General features: G+C 50.1%; 1 protein-coding gene across 1 annotated transcript; it reads left to right on the top strand.

The window, feature by feature from the left end:
• Nucleotides 1-567: 567 nt before the first annotated feature.
• LOC144611093 (myelin-associated glycoprotein-like) lies at nt 568-17,924 on the top strand. The gene is made up of 5 exons (XM_078430168.1): nt 568-607; nt 5,195-5,557; nt 8,057-8,350; nt 14,368-14,649; nt 17,635-17,924. The coding sequence occupies exons 1-5, from the start codon at nt 568-570 to the stop codon at nt 17,922-17,924; spliced, it is 1,269 nt and encodes a 422-aa protein (XP_078286294.1).
• Nucleotides 17,925-18,534: the final 610 nt, after the last annotated feature.

Genomic DNA, 18,534 nt, shown 5'->3' with positions numbered 1-18,534 from the left:
ATGAGTTTTAGTAATATACTAGAGCAAGTAGACCCGTTGGGCCCAAAACCTCTCCTGTATCACTCTCTCTTCCCCCACCTCCTCCACACCGCTCCCCCTCCCCTCTCACCCTCTCCCCCTCGCCCCTCCTACCCTCTCCCGTCCCCCTCCCCCACTCCCTTCACCTCCCTCCCCCACCCCTCACACTCCTCCTTCTCCTTCCACTGACCCCCACTCCATTCGCCTCAACCCCCTTATCCTCACTCCTCGCCCCTCTTTCCCCCTCCCTCCCTAGGAGATAGATTTAAACTTTACAATGTGAATAACTTTAAAAATATAACACCGATTTCAATGAAACATCTTCTATTTGCCCAAAAAGGGACGACGGCGAGTAAGATGGGCCTAAAATTGTTGCACTATCATGTACCGTTTTGGCAGTTCAGGAACAAACAAACAAACAAACGAGAGTTTTAGTATATAGATAGATAGATGTATAGATAGATAGATTGTTCGCTGGAGTTTTACTGCAATTATTTTCTCTTCCAGACCGGGACATCGGGACAGTGACGGGATATCTGAGATCGGACAATGATCGGGAGATCGTTCTTCCTCCTGTCCCTTCTCCAAGGTACCATCAGCAGCAACTCAGAAGTGTTTTCTGGCGAGGGGGCTTTTACTGGTTGGTGACTAACGCAGTTCCACAAGGTTCGGTGCTGGGATCGCTACAATCGTTTGGCTAAACACCTTCGCTCAGTCCACCTGGACCTACCTAATCTCCCAGTTGCCAAACACTTTAACTCCCCCTCCTATTCCCACACTGACCTTTCTGTCCTGGGATTCCTCCACTGTCAGAGTGAGGCCCAGCGCAAATTGGAGGAACAGCATCTCACTTTTCGCTTGGGCAGCTTACAACCCAGTGGTATGAATATTCAGTAGGAAAGAACTGCAGATGCTGGTTTAAATCGAAGGTAGACACAAAACACTGGAGTAACTCAGCGGGACAGGCAGCATCTCTGGAGAGAAGAAAAGGGTGACGTTTCGGGTCGAGACCCTTCTTCAGACGGTAGAAGAGTCTCGACCCGAAACGTCACCCGTTCCTTCTCTCCAGAGATGCTGCCTGTCCCGCTGAGTTCCTCCAGCATTTTGTGTCTACCTTCGGTATGAATATTGATTTCTCTAACTTAAGTAACCCCTGCATTCCCCCTCTCTCTATCTCTCCCCTACCCAAGTCGCACCAGCTTCTCATTTTCACTCAGCAAAGAGTGAACAATGGCCTGTTTTCTTTATCATTGTTACATTTTTACATATCTTTCATTCTTTGTTCTGTGTTTCTCTACATCATCGTCTATATCTCTCATTTCCCTTTCCTGTGCCTCTCAGACTGAAGAAAGGTCTCGACCCAAAACATCACCCATTCCTTCTCTCCAGAGATGCTGCCTGACCCGCTGACTTTTGTGTCTATCTTTGGTTTAGACCAGCATCTGCAGTTCCTTCCGACACACCACTACTCTTCACGTTGTATATTAATGAGTTGGACGAGGGGATTGAAGGATTTGTGGCCAAGTTTGCGGATGATACGAAAATTGGTGTAGGGGCAGGTAGTGTAGAGAACGCAGGGAGTCTGCAGAAGGATTTGGACAGGTTGGGAGAGTGGGCAGAGAAGTGGCAGATGGAATATTGTGTAGCAAATGAGGGAGAGCCGTGCTGGGGGGGGGGGTGAGGAGGGAGCGCCGTGCTGTAGGGGGGGGGGTGAGGAGGGAGAGCCGTGCTGTAGGGGGGGGGGGTGAGGAGGGAGCGCCGTGCTGTAGGGGGGGGGGGTGAGGAGGGAGAGCCGTGCTGTAGGGGGGGGGGGGTGAGGAGGGAGAGCCGTGCTGTAGGGGGGGGGGTGGGTGAGGAGGGAGCGCCGTGCTGTGGGAGGAGCGATGAGGAGGGAGCGCCGTGCTGTGGGAGGGCGGTGAGGAGGGAGCGCCGCGCTGTGGGGGGGCGGTGAGGAGGGAGCGCTGTGGGGGGGGGGCGGTGAGGAGGGAGCGCTGTGGGGGGGGGGGCGGTGAGGAGGGTGTGCTGTGCTGTGGGGGGGGGCAGTGAGGAGGGTGCGCTGTGCTGTGGGGGGGGGGCAGTGAGGAGGGAGCGCCGCGCTGTGGGGGGAGGGGCGGTGAGGAGGGAGCGCTGTGGGGGGGGGGCGGTCAGGAGGGAGCGCTGTGGGGGGGGCGGTGAGGGGGGAGCGCCGCACTGTGGGGGGGGGTGAGGAGGGAGCGCCGTGCTGTGGGGGGGGTGAGGAGGGAGAGCCGTGCTGTGGGGGGGGGGGTGAGGAGGGAGAGCCGTGCTGTGGGGGGGTGAGGAGGGAGCGCTGTGGGGGGGGCGGTGAGGAGGGAGCGCTGTGGGGGTGGCGGTGAGGAGGGAGCGCTGTGGGAGGGGGACGGTGAGGAGGGAGCGCTGCGCTGTGGGGGGGCGGTGAGGAGGGAGCGCCGCGCTGTGGGGGGGGCGGTGATGAGGGAGCGCTGTGGGGGGGGGCGGTGAGGAGGGAGCGCCGCGCTGTGGGGGGGGCGGTGATGAGGGAGCGCTGGGAAGGGGGGGTGAGGAGGGAGCACCGTGCTGTGGGGGGGGGGTGAGGAGGGAGTGCTGCTCTGCGGGAGGGGCGGGGGGTTGAGGAGGGAGCGCCGTGCTGTGGGACGGGCGGTGAGGAGGGAGCGCTGGACACACCATATCCACAGCGCAGGATAAAAGGCATGAAAAGTGTCACGGCGGCGCAGCGGTAGAGTTGCTGCCTTACAGCGCTTGCAGCGCCGGAGACCCGGGGCCCATCCTGACTACGGGTGTTGGTCTGTCCGGAGTTTGTACGTTCTCCCCGTGCCCTGCGTGCGTTTTCTCCGAGCTCCTCAGTTTCCTCCCACACTCCAAAGACGTACAGGTTTTTTAGGTTAATTGGCTTGTTAAATGTTAAAATTGGCCCTAGTGGGTATCCTATATAGAACATATATCCTATATCCTATTTACAAATGTGAGATGTAACTTTGGTGCTCACAATCACGATGCCAGAGACAAAGTCGTTGAAACAAGAACTATTTATTACGAGTCTGCAGAGCCGGGTGCCTCTCCAAATCGACACACACCGAGACAAAGACAGTGCCTTCTCTTTATACAATACAACTTATTTGAATTTCTCTCCCCTTCGTTGGATCCCCCTCCCCTTCGGGCTCCTTCCAATCAGAGCGCTGAGGTGCACAATCTTCTGTACCGCCCATGGGTAACTCCCAGATCATACATCGCATGTAAATGTTAATTAGCAGTTTCAGGATCAGGGGCGTGTTTGCAATATTCATTTGCTTCATTGAGCAAGCGCAGTAGCTATCTTCATGACTCATTTTAACCCTTTCCTGCCTTGTTGACACCTTCTTAAGATTGTAGCTGATTGTGTATCTTATCTCTGTCCACAAACATTCCCTCAGTGTCTTAACAAAGGCAGTGTTAAATTTTTATCATCCTGTCTCTGGGTTTAATCCTCCTATCTCTCACAAACCCTCAGTTCCCCCCCCCCCCCCCCCCCCCCCCCTTCTACATTCCTTTAGGTATTAATCATCCTGTCTCTGGTGGTTGAATCATTCTGTTTCTTACACAAATATATATATACTAGCAAAGAGGGCCCGTTGGGCCCGTCCCCACACCCCCCATTTTCTCCTCCCCCCATTCTCTCCTCCCCCAACCCCAATCTTACTCTCCCCACACCCCCCTTTCCCCACGACCTCCCCTTTTCCCAGTACCCCTATCTCCCCCACCACCAAGCCCCCTCCGGACGACCCCTGTTGTCCCCCTCCCCAGTCCCCATTCTCAGACCCCGCCACCATTCTCTCTCCCCCAGACACACTCTTACTCTCCCCCCTTTCCCCAGCACACCCCTTTCCGCTACTCTCTCTTGCCCCCAGCACCAACAGGTCCGGGGGGGGGAGGGGGGGGTGGGGAGCGCATCAGTGAAAGGTCCGGGGGGGGGGGGGGGGGGAGCGCATCAGTGAAAGGTCCGGGGGGGGGGTGGGGGGAGCGCATCAGTGAAAGGTCCGGGGGGGGGGGTGGGGAGCGCATCAGTGAAAGGTCCGGGGGGGGGGGGGGTGGGGAGCGCATCAGTGAAAGGTCCGGGGGGGGGGGGGTGGGGAGCGCATCAGTGAAAGGTCCGGGGGGGGGGGGGGGGGAGCGCATCAGTGAAAGGTCCGGGGGGGGGGGGGGAGCGCATCAGTGAAAGGTCCGGGGGGGGGGGGGGGGGTTGGGGAGCGCATCAGTGAAAGGTCCGGGGGGGGGGGGGGGCGCATCAGTGAAAGGTCCGGGGGGGGGGGGGTGGGGAGCGCATCAGTGAAAGGTCCGGGGGGGGGGGGGGGGGAGCGCATCAGTGAAAGGTCCGGGGGGGGGGGGGGGGGAGCGCATCAGTGAAAGGTCCGGGGGGGGGGGGTGGGGAGCGCATCAGTGAAAGGTCCGGGGGGGGGGTGGGGAGCGCATCAGTGAAAGGTCCGGGGGGGGGATAGCGGGGAGAGGATGTCCCGGGTGTCCCGGGTGTCCCGGGTGTGGGAGAGAGGAGAGGGGAGAGAGGAGAGGGGAGCGGGGAGCCCATAAGCACAGACGCACAGCAGCCCCACGCTGAAAGCCTTCTTGTCACGTGGGCATTTTGACGTCACACGCTGAAGGCCATGGAAAAAACGGCTGGATTTTTAAAAAAAAACTAAAACCTCCATAACTTTACAAATATACGACCGAATCAAATAAAAACATCATTTTCCAGCAGCGTTCAGCGTCGTGATTAAGGCGGTTCAAAAATCGTGCCGCTACGGTTCACCCTTTTTGCCGGAAATCAGCCGAAAAAATGAGAGTTTTTTTTTGTGACTTTTAAACCTCTGTAACTTAAAAACTATACGGCCGAATTAAATACAAATATCATTTTCGGCAAGCGTCCAGCGGTGTGATTAAGGCGGTGCAAAAATTGTGGCGCTACGCCTCACCGTTTTGCAGATATCAGCCGAAATCACTGTTACAAATATACATACAAGTGAGAGTTTTAGTAAGATTAGATTATATATATCCAATAGGATAGTATTAGTGTGCGGGGATCGCTGGTCGGCGCGGACCCGATGGGCCGAATGGCCTGTTTCCACGCTGTATCTCTGAACCCAACTAAAGTGAGTCCAGTGATCCCACAAGGTGTTGACTGCTAAAGATTGTTCCTTCTCTCCACCAGCCGTGATGTCGGGACAGTGGGGTGCGGACATTCCACCAGCAGTGACAGCGCAGAATGGTTTGTGTGCACGGATTCCGTGTCGCTACTGGTACCCGGTGGGTCAGAAGGATAAACTACGGACTGAAATCTGGTATAACAGTGATTATATGAACTCTAAGTCTGTAGCCTTCCACTCCGTGGATCCCAGTCAAGTATCAACAAAGTTTCAGCATCGGACCCGGCTGTCAGGAGTCCTGAGTGACGGCAACTGTTCCCTGGTTATAGACAACGTCACGCTGCTAGATGCCGGTCCTTATCGTTTCAGAGTTGAATTCGAAGGGGGAGAAAAGTACACCTACCCTGCAACACAGCTCCATGTTATTGGTAAGTGCTCCGTATTATTCACTCATTCGCTCAACAGTTCCTTCCCAGCTGTTACCGGCAACTGAACCATCCCACCACAACCAGAGATCAGTGCTGAACTACCGTCATCCTCACTAGTGACCCTCGGACGAGCCTTGATCGGACTGTAAAGCTCCTGCCCTTTCTGTCGTGGGGTAGACTGACTCCCCCTCCAATCTTAGCACATCCCGTATCCTGGACTTTTACATTTTACTCATTTCCACTCGACATTTTAATTTCATGTTTGTGCAATATTACATGTGTGCTGTGCAATAACTGGTCACTTTAATTTCATTATTATTATATTGCACATGACATTTTCAATGCCTTGTCATTGTGTCTTTTGACTGGTGACAGACCCATTTCCCTCCGGGATAAATAAAGTTCTATCGTATCTTTGCTGGCTTTAACTTGTACTAAACGTTATTCCCTTGTTACGTATCTATACACTGCAAATGGCTCGATTGTAATCATGTATGGTCTTTCCACTGATAGACACAAAAAGCTGGAGTAACTCAGCGGGACAGGCAGCTTCTCTGGAGAGAAGGAATGGGTGCCATGTCAGGTTGAGACCATTCTTCAGACTGGTTAAAGATAAGGGAAACGAGAGATATATAGACGATGATGTGGAGAGATAAAGAACAATGAATGAAAGATATTTTAAAAATAATCAATGATAAAGGAAACAGGCCATTGTTAGTTGTTTGTTGGGTGAAAACAAGAAGCTGTTGCGACTTGGGTGGGGGAGGGATGGAGAGAGAGGGAATGCCGGGGCTACCTGAAGTGAGAGAAATCAATGTTCATACCACTGGGCTGTGAGCTGCCCAAACCAAATATGAGATGCCGTTCCTCTAATTTGCGTGTAGCCTCACTCTGACAATAGAGGAGCCCTAGTACATAGCATGGAACAAAAGCCTTTCACTGTACCTCGGTACATGTGACAATGAACTCAACTGAAACAACAGATGTTCAGCAGTGAGTGGGGAGAAACATGGATTGTAAACATTCCCTGTTCACACACACACACCACAGCACCAGAATCCTCCTGGTTCATATCTGGATCATCGTGACACCTCCAGTTTTTGCACTGTTATTATCAGGTTTGCATTGCCCCTATATGCACCTAACATCGACTCCATCTACACTTCACGCAGCCTGAACTAAAGTAAACAATGCCTGCCTTATCCTCACTGCCCTTAATTGGGAACTGTGTCCTCGTCTACCTGATCAAAGGTCAGTGATCCCCGACCTTTTCAACCACCCCTGACCATTGTACGTCCTTGTTCAGGGATCATCCTTAGTTGGTTTAGTTTATTTTATTGGCATGTGTACCGAGGTACAGAGAAAAGCTTTTGTTGTGTGCCAGCCAGTCAGCGGAAAGACAATACATGGTTACAATCGAGCCATTTACAGTGCACCTGCATGATAAGGGAATAACGTTCAGTGCAAGGTTTAGCCCTGCAAAGCCCAATCAAGGATAGTCAGAGGGTCACTAATGAGGTAGATAGTAGTTTAAGACTGCCCACTGGTGGTGGTAGGATGGTTCAATTGCCTGATAACAGCTGGGAAGAAACTGTCCCTGAATCTGGAGGTGTGCGTTTTCACACTTCTATTCCTTGCAAAAATAACCTTACTCGTGTTGGACTGGGATTTTGATGAGAACAGATGCATCCAGTGAACTTTTAACCACTGGGTGGTGCTGCGATGGCAGCCTCGCCTACAGTCTGTCTTTTTCATATTTTTGTTGTTATTTTTGGTGTGTTTGAAGAGTATGTGTTAATGTTCTCTGGTTTGTTTTATGTGGGGGTGGGGGTCGGGGGAACCTTTTTTTCCCATCTGTTACCTTGCCGGAGATGCGAATGCTTTCCGGATCGTATCTCCGGTCACTTTGCGGCCTAACATCGTGGAGCTGGCGGCCTTGCCTGGGACTCACTTTGAGCCCCACCGCGGGGTCGTGGACTTACCATCGGAGTGTGTGATCCCTTGCCCCGGATCAGTGCTCCAACCGTGGCCTGCGGACTTTAACATTAGGGAGCTCGCAGTCTCGGGTTGAGACTGATGTCGGGAAGCTCCAAGCTGCACGAGGTTCGACAAACCCTGATCCGGTGTAGGTCGCCCGGCGTGGGGGGGGCTGAGATTCCACCCCGATGCAGGAGGTTGATCGCCCAAACGAGGAAGGCTCACCGCCAGTTACAGGAGCCAAGATCGTCCCGTCAACGGAGGGTTTGAGGCCCCCGACTGCAGGAGGACAAAGAAGGGAAGAGATTGAACTTTTTTTCACTTTCCATCACAGTGAGGAATGTGGAGGATTCACTGTGGTGGATGTTCATGTTAAAATGTATTTTGTGTGTCTGTTGCTTTTTATTGGTGTGACTGTATGACAAGTGATATTCCTCGTATGTTGTAAAACATACTTGGCTAATAAAGTATGAATATGATTATGATGATTTAACTAAAAGTATCTGTTTCTCTGTGTGTTAGATTTCACAGATAAACCCACGATATTCCCTGCTGAAATGGTGGCAGGTCAGCCTGTGAACGTGACCTGCTCCTTCAACACCACGTGTAATGGAACAGCACCCACCTTAACCTGGGACACCCCCACTGATCAACCACCGTCAGCCTCACACAGCGTAACTCAGCGGGGTGACACGCTGACATATACTTCTGTTCTGTCCATGACCCCAGCGCTCAAACATCATGGGCAAAACTACACCTGCAGAGTCAGATACCCAACTGTCTCATCTGAGGAGAAACTCACACTGATGGTGCAATGTAAGTACGGAGATCGTTTATTGTGCAGGAACGGCATTCATCTATTCGCAGTGCTGGTACATAAGGTGATAGGAGATAGAAACATAGAAACATAGAAAATAGGTGCAGGAGTAGGCCATTCGGCCCTTCGAGCCTGCACCGTCATTCAATATGATCATGGCTGATCATTCAGCTCAGTAGCCTGTACCTGCCTTCTCTTCATACCCCCTGATCCCTTTAGCAAAAAGGACCACATCTAACTCCCTCTTAAATATAGCCAATGAACTGGCCTCAACTACCTTCTGTGGCAGAGAATTCCACAGACTCGCCACTCTCTGTGTGAAGAAATGTTTTCTCATCTCGGTCCTAAAAGACTTCCCCCTTATCCTTAAGCTGTGACCCCTGGTTCTGGACTCCCCCAACATCGGGAACAATCTTCCCACATCTAGCCTCTCCAACCCCTTAAGAATTTTATATGTTTCTATAAGATCCCCCCTCAGTCTTCTAAATTCCTGCGAGTACAAGCCCAGTCTATCTAGTCTTTCCTCATATGTAAGCCCCGCCATCCCAGGGATCAATCTGGTGAACCTTCTTTGTACTCCCTCTAAGGCAAGAACGTCTTTCCTCAGGTTAGGAGACCAAAACTGCACACAGTACTCCAGGTGCGGTCTCACCAAGGCCATGTACCTCCCTGCTCCTAAACTCAAATCCTCTTGCTATGAATGCCAACATACCATTCGCTTTCTTCACTGCCTGCTGCACCTGCATGCTTGCTTTCAATGACTGGTGCACCATGACACCCAGGTCACGTTGCATCTCCCCTTCTCCCAATCGGTCACCATTCAGGTAATACTCTGCTTTCCTGTTCTTGCCGCCAAAGTGGATAACCTCACATTGATCCACATTATATTGCATCTGCCATGCATTTGCCCACTCGCCTAATCTATCCAAGTCACTCTGCAGCCTCCTAGCATCCTCCTCGCAGCTAACACTGCCACCCAGCTTCGTGTCATCCGCAAACTTAGAGATGTTGCATTCAATTCCCTCGTCCAAATCATTAATATACACTGTAAATAACTGGGATCCCAGCACTTAGCCTTGCGGTACCCCACTAGTCACTGCCTGCCATTCCGAAAAGGACCCGTTTATTCCTATTCTTTGCTTCCTGTCCGCCAACCAATTTTCTATCCACCTCAACACTGAACCCTCAATACCGTGTGCTTTAAGTTTGTACACCAATCTCCTATGTGGGACCTTGTCGAAGGCATTCTGAAAGTCCAGATATAACACATCGACTGGTTCTCCCTTATCCACTCTACTAGTTACATCCTCGAAAAATTATATAAGATTCGTCAGACATGATTTGCCTTTGGTAAATCCATGCTGACTTTGTCCGATGATTTCACCACTTTCCAAATGTAATGCTATCACATCTTTAATAACTGACTCTAGCATTTTCCCCACTACCGATGTTAGGCTAACTGGTCTATAATTCCCCGTTTTCTCTCTCCCTCCCTCCCTTTTTAAAAAGTGGGGTTACATTAGCTACCCTCCAGTCCTCAGGAACTACTCCAGAATCTAAAGAGTTTTGAAAAATTATCACTAATGCATCCACTATTTCTGAGATAGGAGCAGAATTAGGCCGTTCGGCCCATCAAGTCATTAGTGGGTGGCGCAGCGGTAGAGTTGCTGCCTTACAGTGAATGCAGCGTCGGAGACCCGGGTTTGATCCCGACCACGGGTGCTGTCTGTCCGGAGTTTGTACGTTCCTCTCGTGACCGGCGTGGGTTTTCTCCAAAATCATCGGCTTCCTCCCACACTCCAAAGATGTACAGGTTTGTAGGTTAATTGGCTTGGTAAATGTAAAAATTGTCCTTAGTGTGTGTAGGATAGTGTTAATATGCAGGTATCACTGGTCGGCACGACCTCGATGGGCTGAAGGGCCTGTTTCCGCGCTGTATCTCAAAACTAAACTAAAAATCTAAAGTCTACTCCGCCATTCAATCACGGCTGAACTATCTCTCTCTCCTAATCCCTTTCTCCTGCCTTCTCCCCATAACCTCTAACACCCGTACTGATCAAATTAACACAAAATGCTGGAGTAATTCAGCAGGACAGGCACCCTGTCTGGAGAGAAGGAATGGGTGACGTTTTGTCGAGAGCCTTCTTCAGACTGAAAGTCATGGGAACGGGAAAGGAGAGATATAGACGATGATGTAGAGAGATGTACCTGATCTCCCGATCTCCCGGTTGCCAAACACTTTAATTCCCTTCCCATTCCCGCACTGACCTTTCTGTTCGAGGTCTCCTCCATTGTCAGAGTGAGGCTCAATGGAAATTGGAGGAACAGCATCTCATATTTGGCTTGGGCAGTTTACAGCCCAATGGTATGGACCCTTGCTTCCCCTTCCTCTCCATCCCTCCCCCACCCAAGTCGCACCAGCCTCTCGTTGTCACCCAACAAACAGCAAACAATGGGCAGTTTATTTTATCATCGTTAATTTTTTACATATCTTTAATTCTTTGTTTTGCATCTCTCCACACCATCATCGTCTATAGCTCTCATTTCTTTAAATAGACAATAGACAATAGGTGCAGGAGGAGGCCATTCGGCCCTTCGAGCCAGCACCGCCATTCAATGTGATCATGGCTGATCATTCGCAATCAGTACCCCGTTCCTGCCTTCTCCCCATACCCCCTGACTCCGCTATCCTTAAGAGCTCTATCTAGCTCTATCTTGAAAGCATTCAGAGAATTGGTCTCCACTGCCTTCTGAGGCAGAGAATTCCACAGATTTACAACTCTCTGACTGAAAAAGTTCTTCCTCATCTCCGTTCTAAATGGCCTACCCCTTATTCTTAAACTATGGCCCCTGGTTCTGGACTTCCCCAACATTGGGAACATGTTTCCTGCCTCTGACGTGTCTAACCCCTTAATAATCTTATATATTTCAATAAGGTCCCCTCTCACCCTTCTAAATTCCAGTGTATACAAGCTTAGTCGCTCCAGTCTTTCAACATACGACAGCCCCGCCATTCCGGCAATTAACCTAGTAAACCTATGCTGCACGCCCTCAATAGCAAGAATATCCTTCCTTAAATTTGGAGATCAAAACTGCACACAGTATTCCAGGTGCAGTCTCACCAGGGCCCTGTACAACCGCAGAAGGACATCTTTGCTCCTATAAGCAACTCCTCTTGTTATGAAGGCCAACATGCCATTGGCTTTCTTCACTGCCTGCTGTACCTGCATGCTTCCTTTCAGTGACTGATGCACTAGGACACCCAGATCTCGTTGTACGTTTCCTTTTCCGAACTTGACACCATTCAGATAATAATCTGCCTTCCTATTCTTACCACCAAAGTGGATATCCTCACATTTACCCACATTAAACTGCATCTGCTATGCATCCGCCCACTCACACAACCTGTCCAAGTCACCCTGCAACTTCATAGCAGCTTCCTCACAGTTCACACTGCCACCTAGCTTTGTGACATCTGCAAATTTGCTAATGTTACTTTTACTCCCTTCATCCAATTAATGTGTAGTGGATTTTACTCCCTTCATTAATGTATATTGTAAACTGCTGCGGTCCTAGCACCGAGCCATATAACCATATAACCATATAACAACTACAGCACGGAAACAGGCCCGTTCGGCCCTACCAGTCCACGCCGACCATTCTCCCTGACCTAGTCTCATCTACCTGCACTCAGACCATAACCCTCTAATCCCCTCTTATCCATATACCTATCCAATTTACTCTTAAATAATAAAATCGAGCCAGCCTCCACCACTTCCACCGGAAGCCCATTCCATACAGCCACCACCCTCTGAGTAAAGAAGTTACCCCTCATGTTACCCCTAAACTTTTGTTCCTCAATTCTGAAGCTATGTCCCCTTGTTGGAATCTTCCCCACTCTCAAAGGGAAAAGCCTACCCACGTCAACTCTGTCCGTTCCTCTCAAAATTTTAAAAACCTCTATCAAGTCCCCCCTCAACCTTCTACGCTCCAAAGAATAAAGACCCAACCTGTTCAACCTCTCTCTGTAGCTTAAGTGCTGAAACCCAGGCAACATTCTAGTAAATCTCCTCTGTACCCTCTCCATTTTGTCGACATCTTTCCTATAATTTGGCGACCAGAACTGCACACCATACTCCAGATTCGGCCTCACCAATGCCCTGTACAATTTCAACATCACATCCCAACTTCTATACTCGATGCTCTGATTTATAAAGGCAAGCATACCTTTGGTATACTTGCGGTACCCCACTAGTCACTGCCTGGCATTCTGAAAGGGACCCATTTATCCCCACTCTTTGTTTTCTGTCTGCCAACTAATGTTCTGTGCATGTCAGTAACCTACCCCCAATACCTTGTGCTCTAATTTTGCCCACTAATCTCCTATGTGGGACCTTGTCGAAGGCTTTCTGAAAGTCAAGGTACACCACATCCACCGGCTCTCCCCGTCCATTGCCCTAGTTACATCCTCAAAAAATTCCAGAACATTAGTCAAGCATGATTTCCCCTTCGTAAATCCATGTTGACTCGGAACGATCCTGTTACTGCTGCCCAAATGCTCCGAAATTTTGTCTTTTATAATTGACTCCAGCATCTTCCCCACCACCGATGTCAGACTAACTGGTCTATAATTTCCTGTTTTCTCTCTCCCTCCTTTCTTACAAAGTGGGATAACATTAGCTACCCTCCAATCCACAGGAACTGATCCCGAATATATAGAACATTGGAAAATGATCACCAATGCGTCCACAATTTCTAGAGCCACCTCCTTAAGTACCTTGTGATGCAGACCATCAGGCCCTGGAGATTTATCAGCCTTCAGTCCAATCAGTCTACCCAACATAATTTCCTGCCTAGTGTGAATTTCCTTCAGTTCCTCCGTCACACTAGGATCTCTGGCCACTAGAACATCTGGGAGATTGCTTGTATCTTCCTTCGTGAAGACAGATTTAAAGTACCGGTTCAACTCGTCTGCCAATTCTTTGTTCCCCATAATAAATTCCCCTCCTTCTGTCTTCAAGTGACCTACATTTGTCTTAACTATTTTTTTTCCTCTTACATACGTAAAGAAGCTTTTACTATTTTCCTTTCTATTATTGGCTAGCTTACATTCGCACCTCATATTTTCTCCCCGTATTGCCTGTTTAGTTATCTTCTGTTGCTCTTTAAAAGAGGCCCAATCCTCTGGCTTCCCACTCTTCTTTGCTTTGTTGTACTTCTTCTCTTTTATTTTTATGCTGTCCTTGATTTCCCTTGTCAGCCACGGGTGCCTCTTACTCCCCTTAGAACCTTTCCTCCTCTTTGGGATGAATTGATCCTGCAACTTCAGCATTATTCCCAGGAATACCTGCCATTGCTGTTCCACCATCTTCCCTGCTAGGGCCTCCTTCCAGTCAAATCTGGCCATCTCCTGCCTCATGCCTTTATAATCCACTTTGCTATACTGTAATACTGACACTTCTGATTTTCCCTTCTCCCTCTCAATTTGTAGATTAAAACATCATATTATGATCACTGCCTCCTAATGGCTCGTTTACCTCGAGTTCCCTTATCAGATCAGGTTCATTACACAACACTAAATCCAGAATTGCTTTCACCCTGGTCGGCTCCAGTAACCGCTGTTCTAAGAATCCATCTCGGAGGCACTCCACAAACTGCCTTTCCGGGGGTCCAGTACCAACCAAATTCTCCCAGTCTACCTGCATGTTGAAATCTCCCATAACCACCGTAGCATTACAGATAGAACTAGTACAGACAGTACATTAAAGATAGAACTAGTGTGTGAACAGGTGATCGCTGGTCGGCGTGGACTTGGTGGGCCGAAGGGCTTGTTTCTGCACTGTTTCTCTCAACTAAACACAGAACTAGTGTGTGAACAGGTGATCGCTGGTCGGTGTGGTCTTGGTGGGCCGAAGGGCCCATTTCCGCGCTGTATCTCTAAAGTCTAAAGTCTTTTATAATCCAAGGATCATTGAAAGTGCCGTGAAACTGGTTGCTAAATTTTATCTGTTTGCAGATGCCCCCCAGAATCTCTCCATCACTTCCCCCCACAATGTGAACAGTTCCTGGGTCAGTGTAAAAGAAGGAAACACTGCAGCGATCCTCTGCTCCGTCCACAGTTTCCCACCGTCCAACCTGACGTGGGGACATCTCGGTGTCACGCTGAACACAGCACCTTCCAGCAACGAGCTGTGGATGGAGTTCCCTCAGCTGATGCTGAGGGATGCTGGGGTCTATCAGTGTGTGGCGCAGAATGAACACGGGACAGCAGAGAGGGATGTGACCCTCACTGTAGAATGTGAGTACACACACACTAACACATCTCTATAAAGGCAGATAGATTATTGGGCCATGAACACACACACACACACACACACACACACACACACACACACACACACACACACACACACACACACACTCACTCACTCACTCACTCACTCACTCACTCACTCACTCACTCACTCACTCACTCACTCACTCACTCACTCACTCACTCACTCACTCACTCACTCACTCACTCACTCACACTCACTCACTCACTCACTCAATCAATCAATCAATCAATCAATCAATCAATCAATCAATCAATCAATCAATCAATCACACACACACACACACACACACACACACACACACACACTCACTCTCACACACTCACTCACTCAATCACACACACACACACATTCACACACTCACTCTCACACACTCACTCACTCAATCACACACACACACACACTCACACACACACACACTCACTCTCACACACTCACTCACTCAATCACACACACTCACACACTCACTCACTCTTCCTCTGTCTCACACACTCACTCACACACACGCACACACATACTCACTCTCCCTCTCTCACACACACACTCACTCACTCCCTCTCTCTCCCTCTCACACACACACACACTCACTCACTCACTCTCACACTAACACACACACAGACTCACTCTTCCTCTCTCTCACTCACCCACTCTCTCTCTCTCACACACTAACTCACTCTCACACACACACACTCACTCACTCTCCCTCTCTCTCACACTAACTCACTCTCACACACACGCACACACTCACTCTCATTCACATTCACTCTCCCTCTCTCACACACTCACTCACCCTCTCTCTCACACACACATTCTCTCTGTCTGACAGACGAACACCATCTCACACACACTCATTCAAACACACACACACTCTCTCACACACACACTCACCCTCTCACACTCACTCAAACACACACACACATTCTCTGTCTCACACATGAACATCTCCCACACACACACTCACCCACACACACTCACTCAAACACACCACACACTCTCACTCGCTCTCTCACACATACCCTCTCACACACTCACTGACACACTCACACACACATACACTCTCTCTCTCACACACACACACACACATACTCTCTCACACATACTCTCACACATACACTCGCTCACTCACATACACTCTCTCACACACACACTCACTCGCACACATCCACTCACACACACACTCACTCTCCCTCTCTCACACACACACATTCTTAGTTTAGAGATACAGCGCAGAAACAGGCCCTTTGGCCCACAGGGTCCACACCGACCAGTAATCCCTGCACACTAACACCATCCTCCACACACTAGGGACAATGTTTACATTCACCAAGCCAATTAACCTGCAAACCTGTACGTCTTTGGAGTGTGGGAGGAAACATCTCGGAGAAAACACACGCAGATTGCGGGGAGAATGTACAAACTCCATACTGACAGCACCCATAGTCGGGATCGAACCCGGGTCTCCGGCACGGCTTTTCCTGTAAGGCAGCAACTCTACCGCTGCACCACCGTGACTGCCCTTGTCTCTCTGTCCCACACACGAACACCATCTCTCACACACACACTCACCGAAACACACACACACTCTCACCCTCTCTCACACACACACTCACCGAAACACACACACACTCTCACCCTCTCTCACACACTCACACACACACTCACCGAATCACACACACTCACACTCACTCAAACACATACACACACACACTCCCACTCTCTCAAACACACACTCACCGAAACACACACACTCACACTCACTCAAACACACACACATTCTCTCACAAACACGCTCTCACTCACACACGCACACACACATCCTCAAGATCTCGGAGAAAACCCGCGCAGGTCACGGGGAGAACTTGCAAACTCCGTACAGACTGGCACCGGTGATCAGGATGGAACCCGGGTCTCTGGCGCTGTGAAGCAGCAATTCTATCCGCTGCGCCACCGTGCTGCCCACATCTACAGTCCTGTGTTCCCCACCTGTATGTTGCCTGTCTGACATTAGAAACATAGAACCATAGAAAATAGGTGCAGGAGGAGGCCATCTGGCCTTTCTAGCTAGCACCGCCATTCATTGTGATCATGGCTGATCATCCACAATCTGTACCCCTTGTCTGCCTTCTCCCCATATCCCTTGATTCCGCTAGTCCCTAGAGCTCTATCTAACCCTTCCACCCAAACCACCCCCTCCCCAGGTACTTTCAACTGCAACTGCAGGAGATGCAACACCTGTTCCTTGACCTCCCCCCTCGACTCCATCCAAGGACCCCGACTGTCTTTTCAGGTGAAGTAGAGGTTCACTTACTTACACCTCCTCCAACCTCATCTACTGTTTCCACTGTTCCAGGTGTCAAACCTTGTACATCGGCGAGACCAAATGCAGGCCCGGCAATTGTTTGGCTTAACACCTCTGCTCGGTCCGCCTGGACCTACCTCATCTCCCGGTCGCTCAGCACTTTAACTCCCACTCCCATTCCCAATCTGACCTTTCTGTCCTGGGCCTCCTGCATTGTCAGAGAGAGATCCAACGCAAATTGGAGAAACAGCACCTCATATTTTGCTTGGGTAGCTTACACTCCGGCGTTGTAAACATTGGCTTCTCTAACATTAATAGCCCTTGCTTTCCCTCTCTCTCCATCCCCTCTCATTCCCAGTTCTCACACCAGTCTTACAGTCTCCAACGACATTCCTTCTATGTTCAATCCACTCCCCTGACATGAGTCTGAAGAAGAGTCTCGACCCGAAACGTCACCCATTCCTTTTCTCCAGAGATGCTGCCTGACCCACTGAGTAACTCCAGCATTTTATGTCTATCATGAATATTGACATCTTGTCTTAATGGGAACAATGTATAGAAATGCTTGCAGACTTCACACAGGGGGTTGGCACATGGAATCCTGCTGTGAACTGTGGGTGCTCACATTTAAATCTTCACTTGTCTTTAGATGCGCCGCAGAATTTCTCCATCACTTCCCCCGACAACGTGAAGAATTCCAGGTTCAGTGTAAAGGAAGGAATCTCTGCAGCGTTCCTCTGCTCTTTCCAGAGTTTCCCAGTGTCCAACCTGACGTGGCGACATCTCGGTGTCACGCTGAACATGACACATTCCAGCAACGAGCTGTGGTTGAAAATCCTTCGGGTGACACCGCAAGACACTGGGTGCTATCAGTGTGTGGCGGAGAATGAACACGGGACAGTGGAGGGGACTATGACCCTCATCGTAGAATGTGAGTAGACACACCCTCATGTCTCTCTGAACATCAATGAGAAGTCAGTGGAATATGTCATGCATTGCAGGGACATTATTGTATATCTGCCTCTCTCCCACACTCTCTCTCCCCTTGTAAAATAGAGAGGATTAGATAATATTAGACACAAAATGCACAATTAGACACATTTAAATGTGTGTGCGTGTGTAGTGAGTCCAAAAACGAGCGTTATTATCAAAATACTTTATTCTTAGTAAAAACCGTAACAAAGCGCAACGCACTTACTTTGGACACCACTACTTAACTGCTAACATAATTTAATCTAATCTCTCCAGTTTGGCGCCAGACACAACTATACCTCGCGCTCCCGCACCACGTGACCCGTTAGCCCAACCGAGCGTTCGAGACCCCCCCGTTAATCCGTATGTCCCTACATGACCCCCCCCCCCAGAACCCTCGAAACCATACCTCACGGGTGCCCGGACCTCCCTCCCGGAACGCGTACGGAGGGGGGAACCCGATACCGCCAATGTGACGGGAGGCGGGGAGGTCGCCGCTGCCGGAGGCGATGGAGGGGCCACGGAAGCGGAGGGCGTAGGCGACGGAGAGCGCTTGATCGGGAACGGGGGCCCGGGC

Source organism: Rhinoraja longicauda, chromosome 39 (assembly GCF_053455715.1).
Source record: "Rhinoraja longicauda isolate Sanriku21f chromosome 39, sRhiLon1.1, whole genome shotgun sequence".
NCBI lineage: Eukaryota > Metazoa > Chordata > Chondrichthyes > Rajiformes > Arhynchobatidae > Rhinoraja > Rhinoraja longicauda.
The sequence above is the reverse complement of the archived record's forward strand: the minus strand, read 5'-3'. Positions and strand labels throughout refer to the sequence as shown.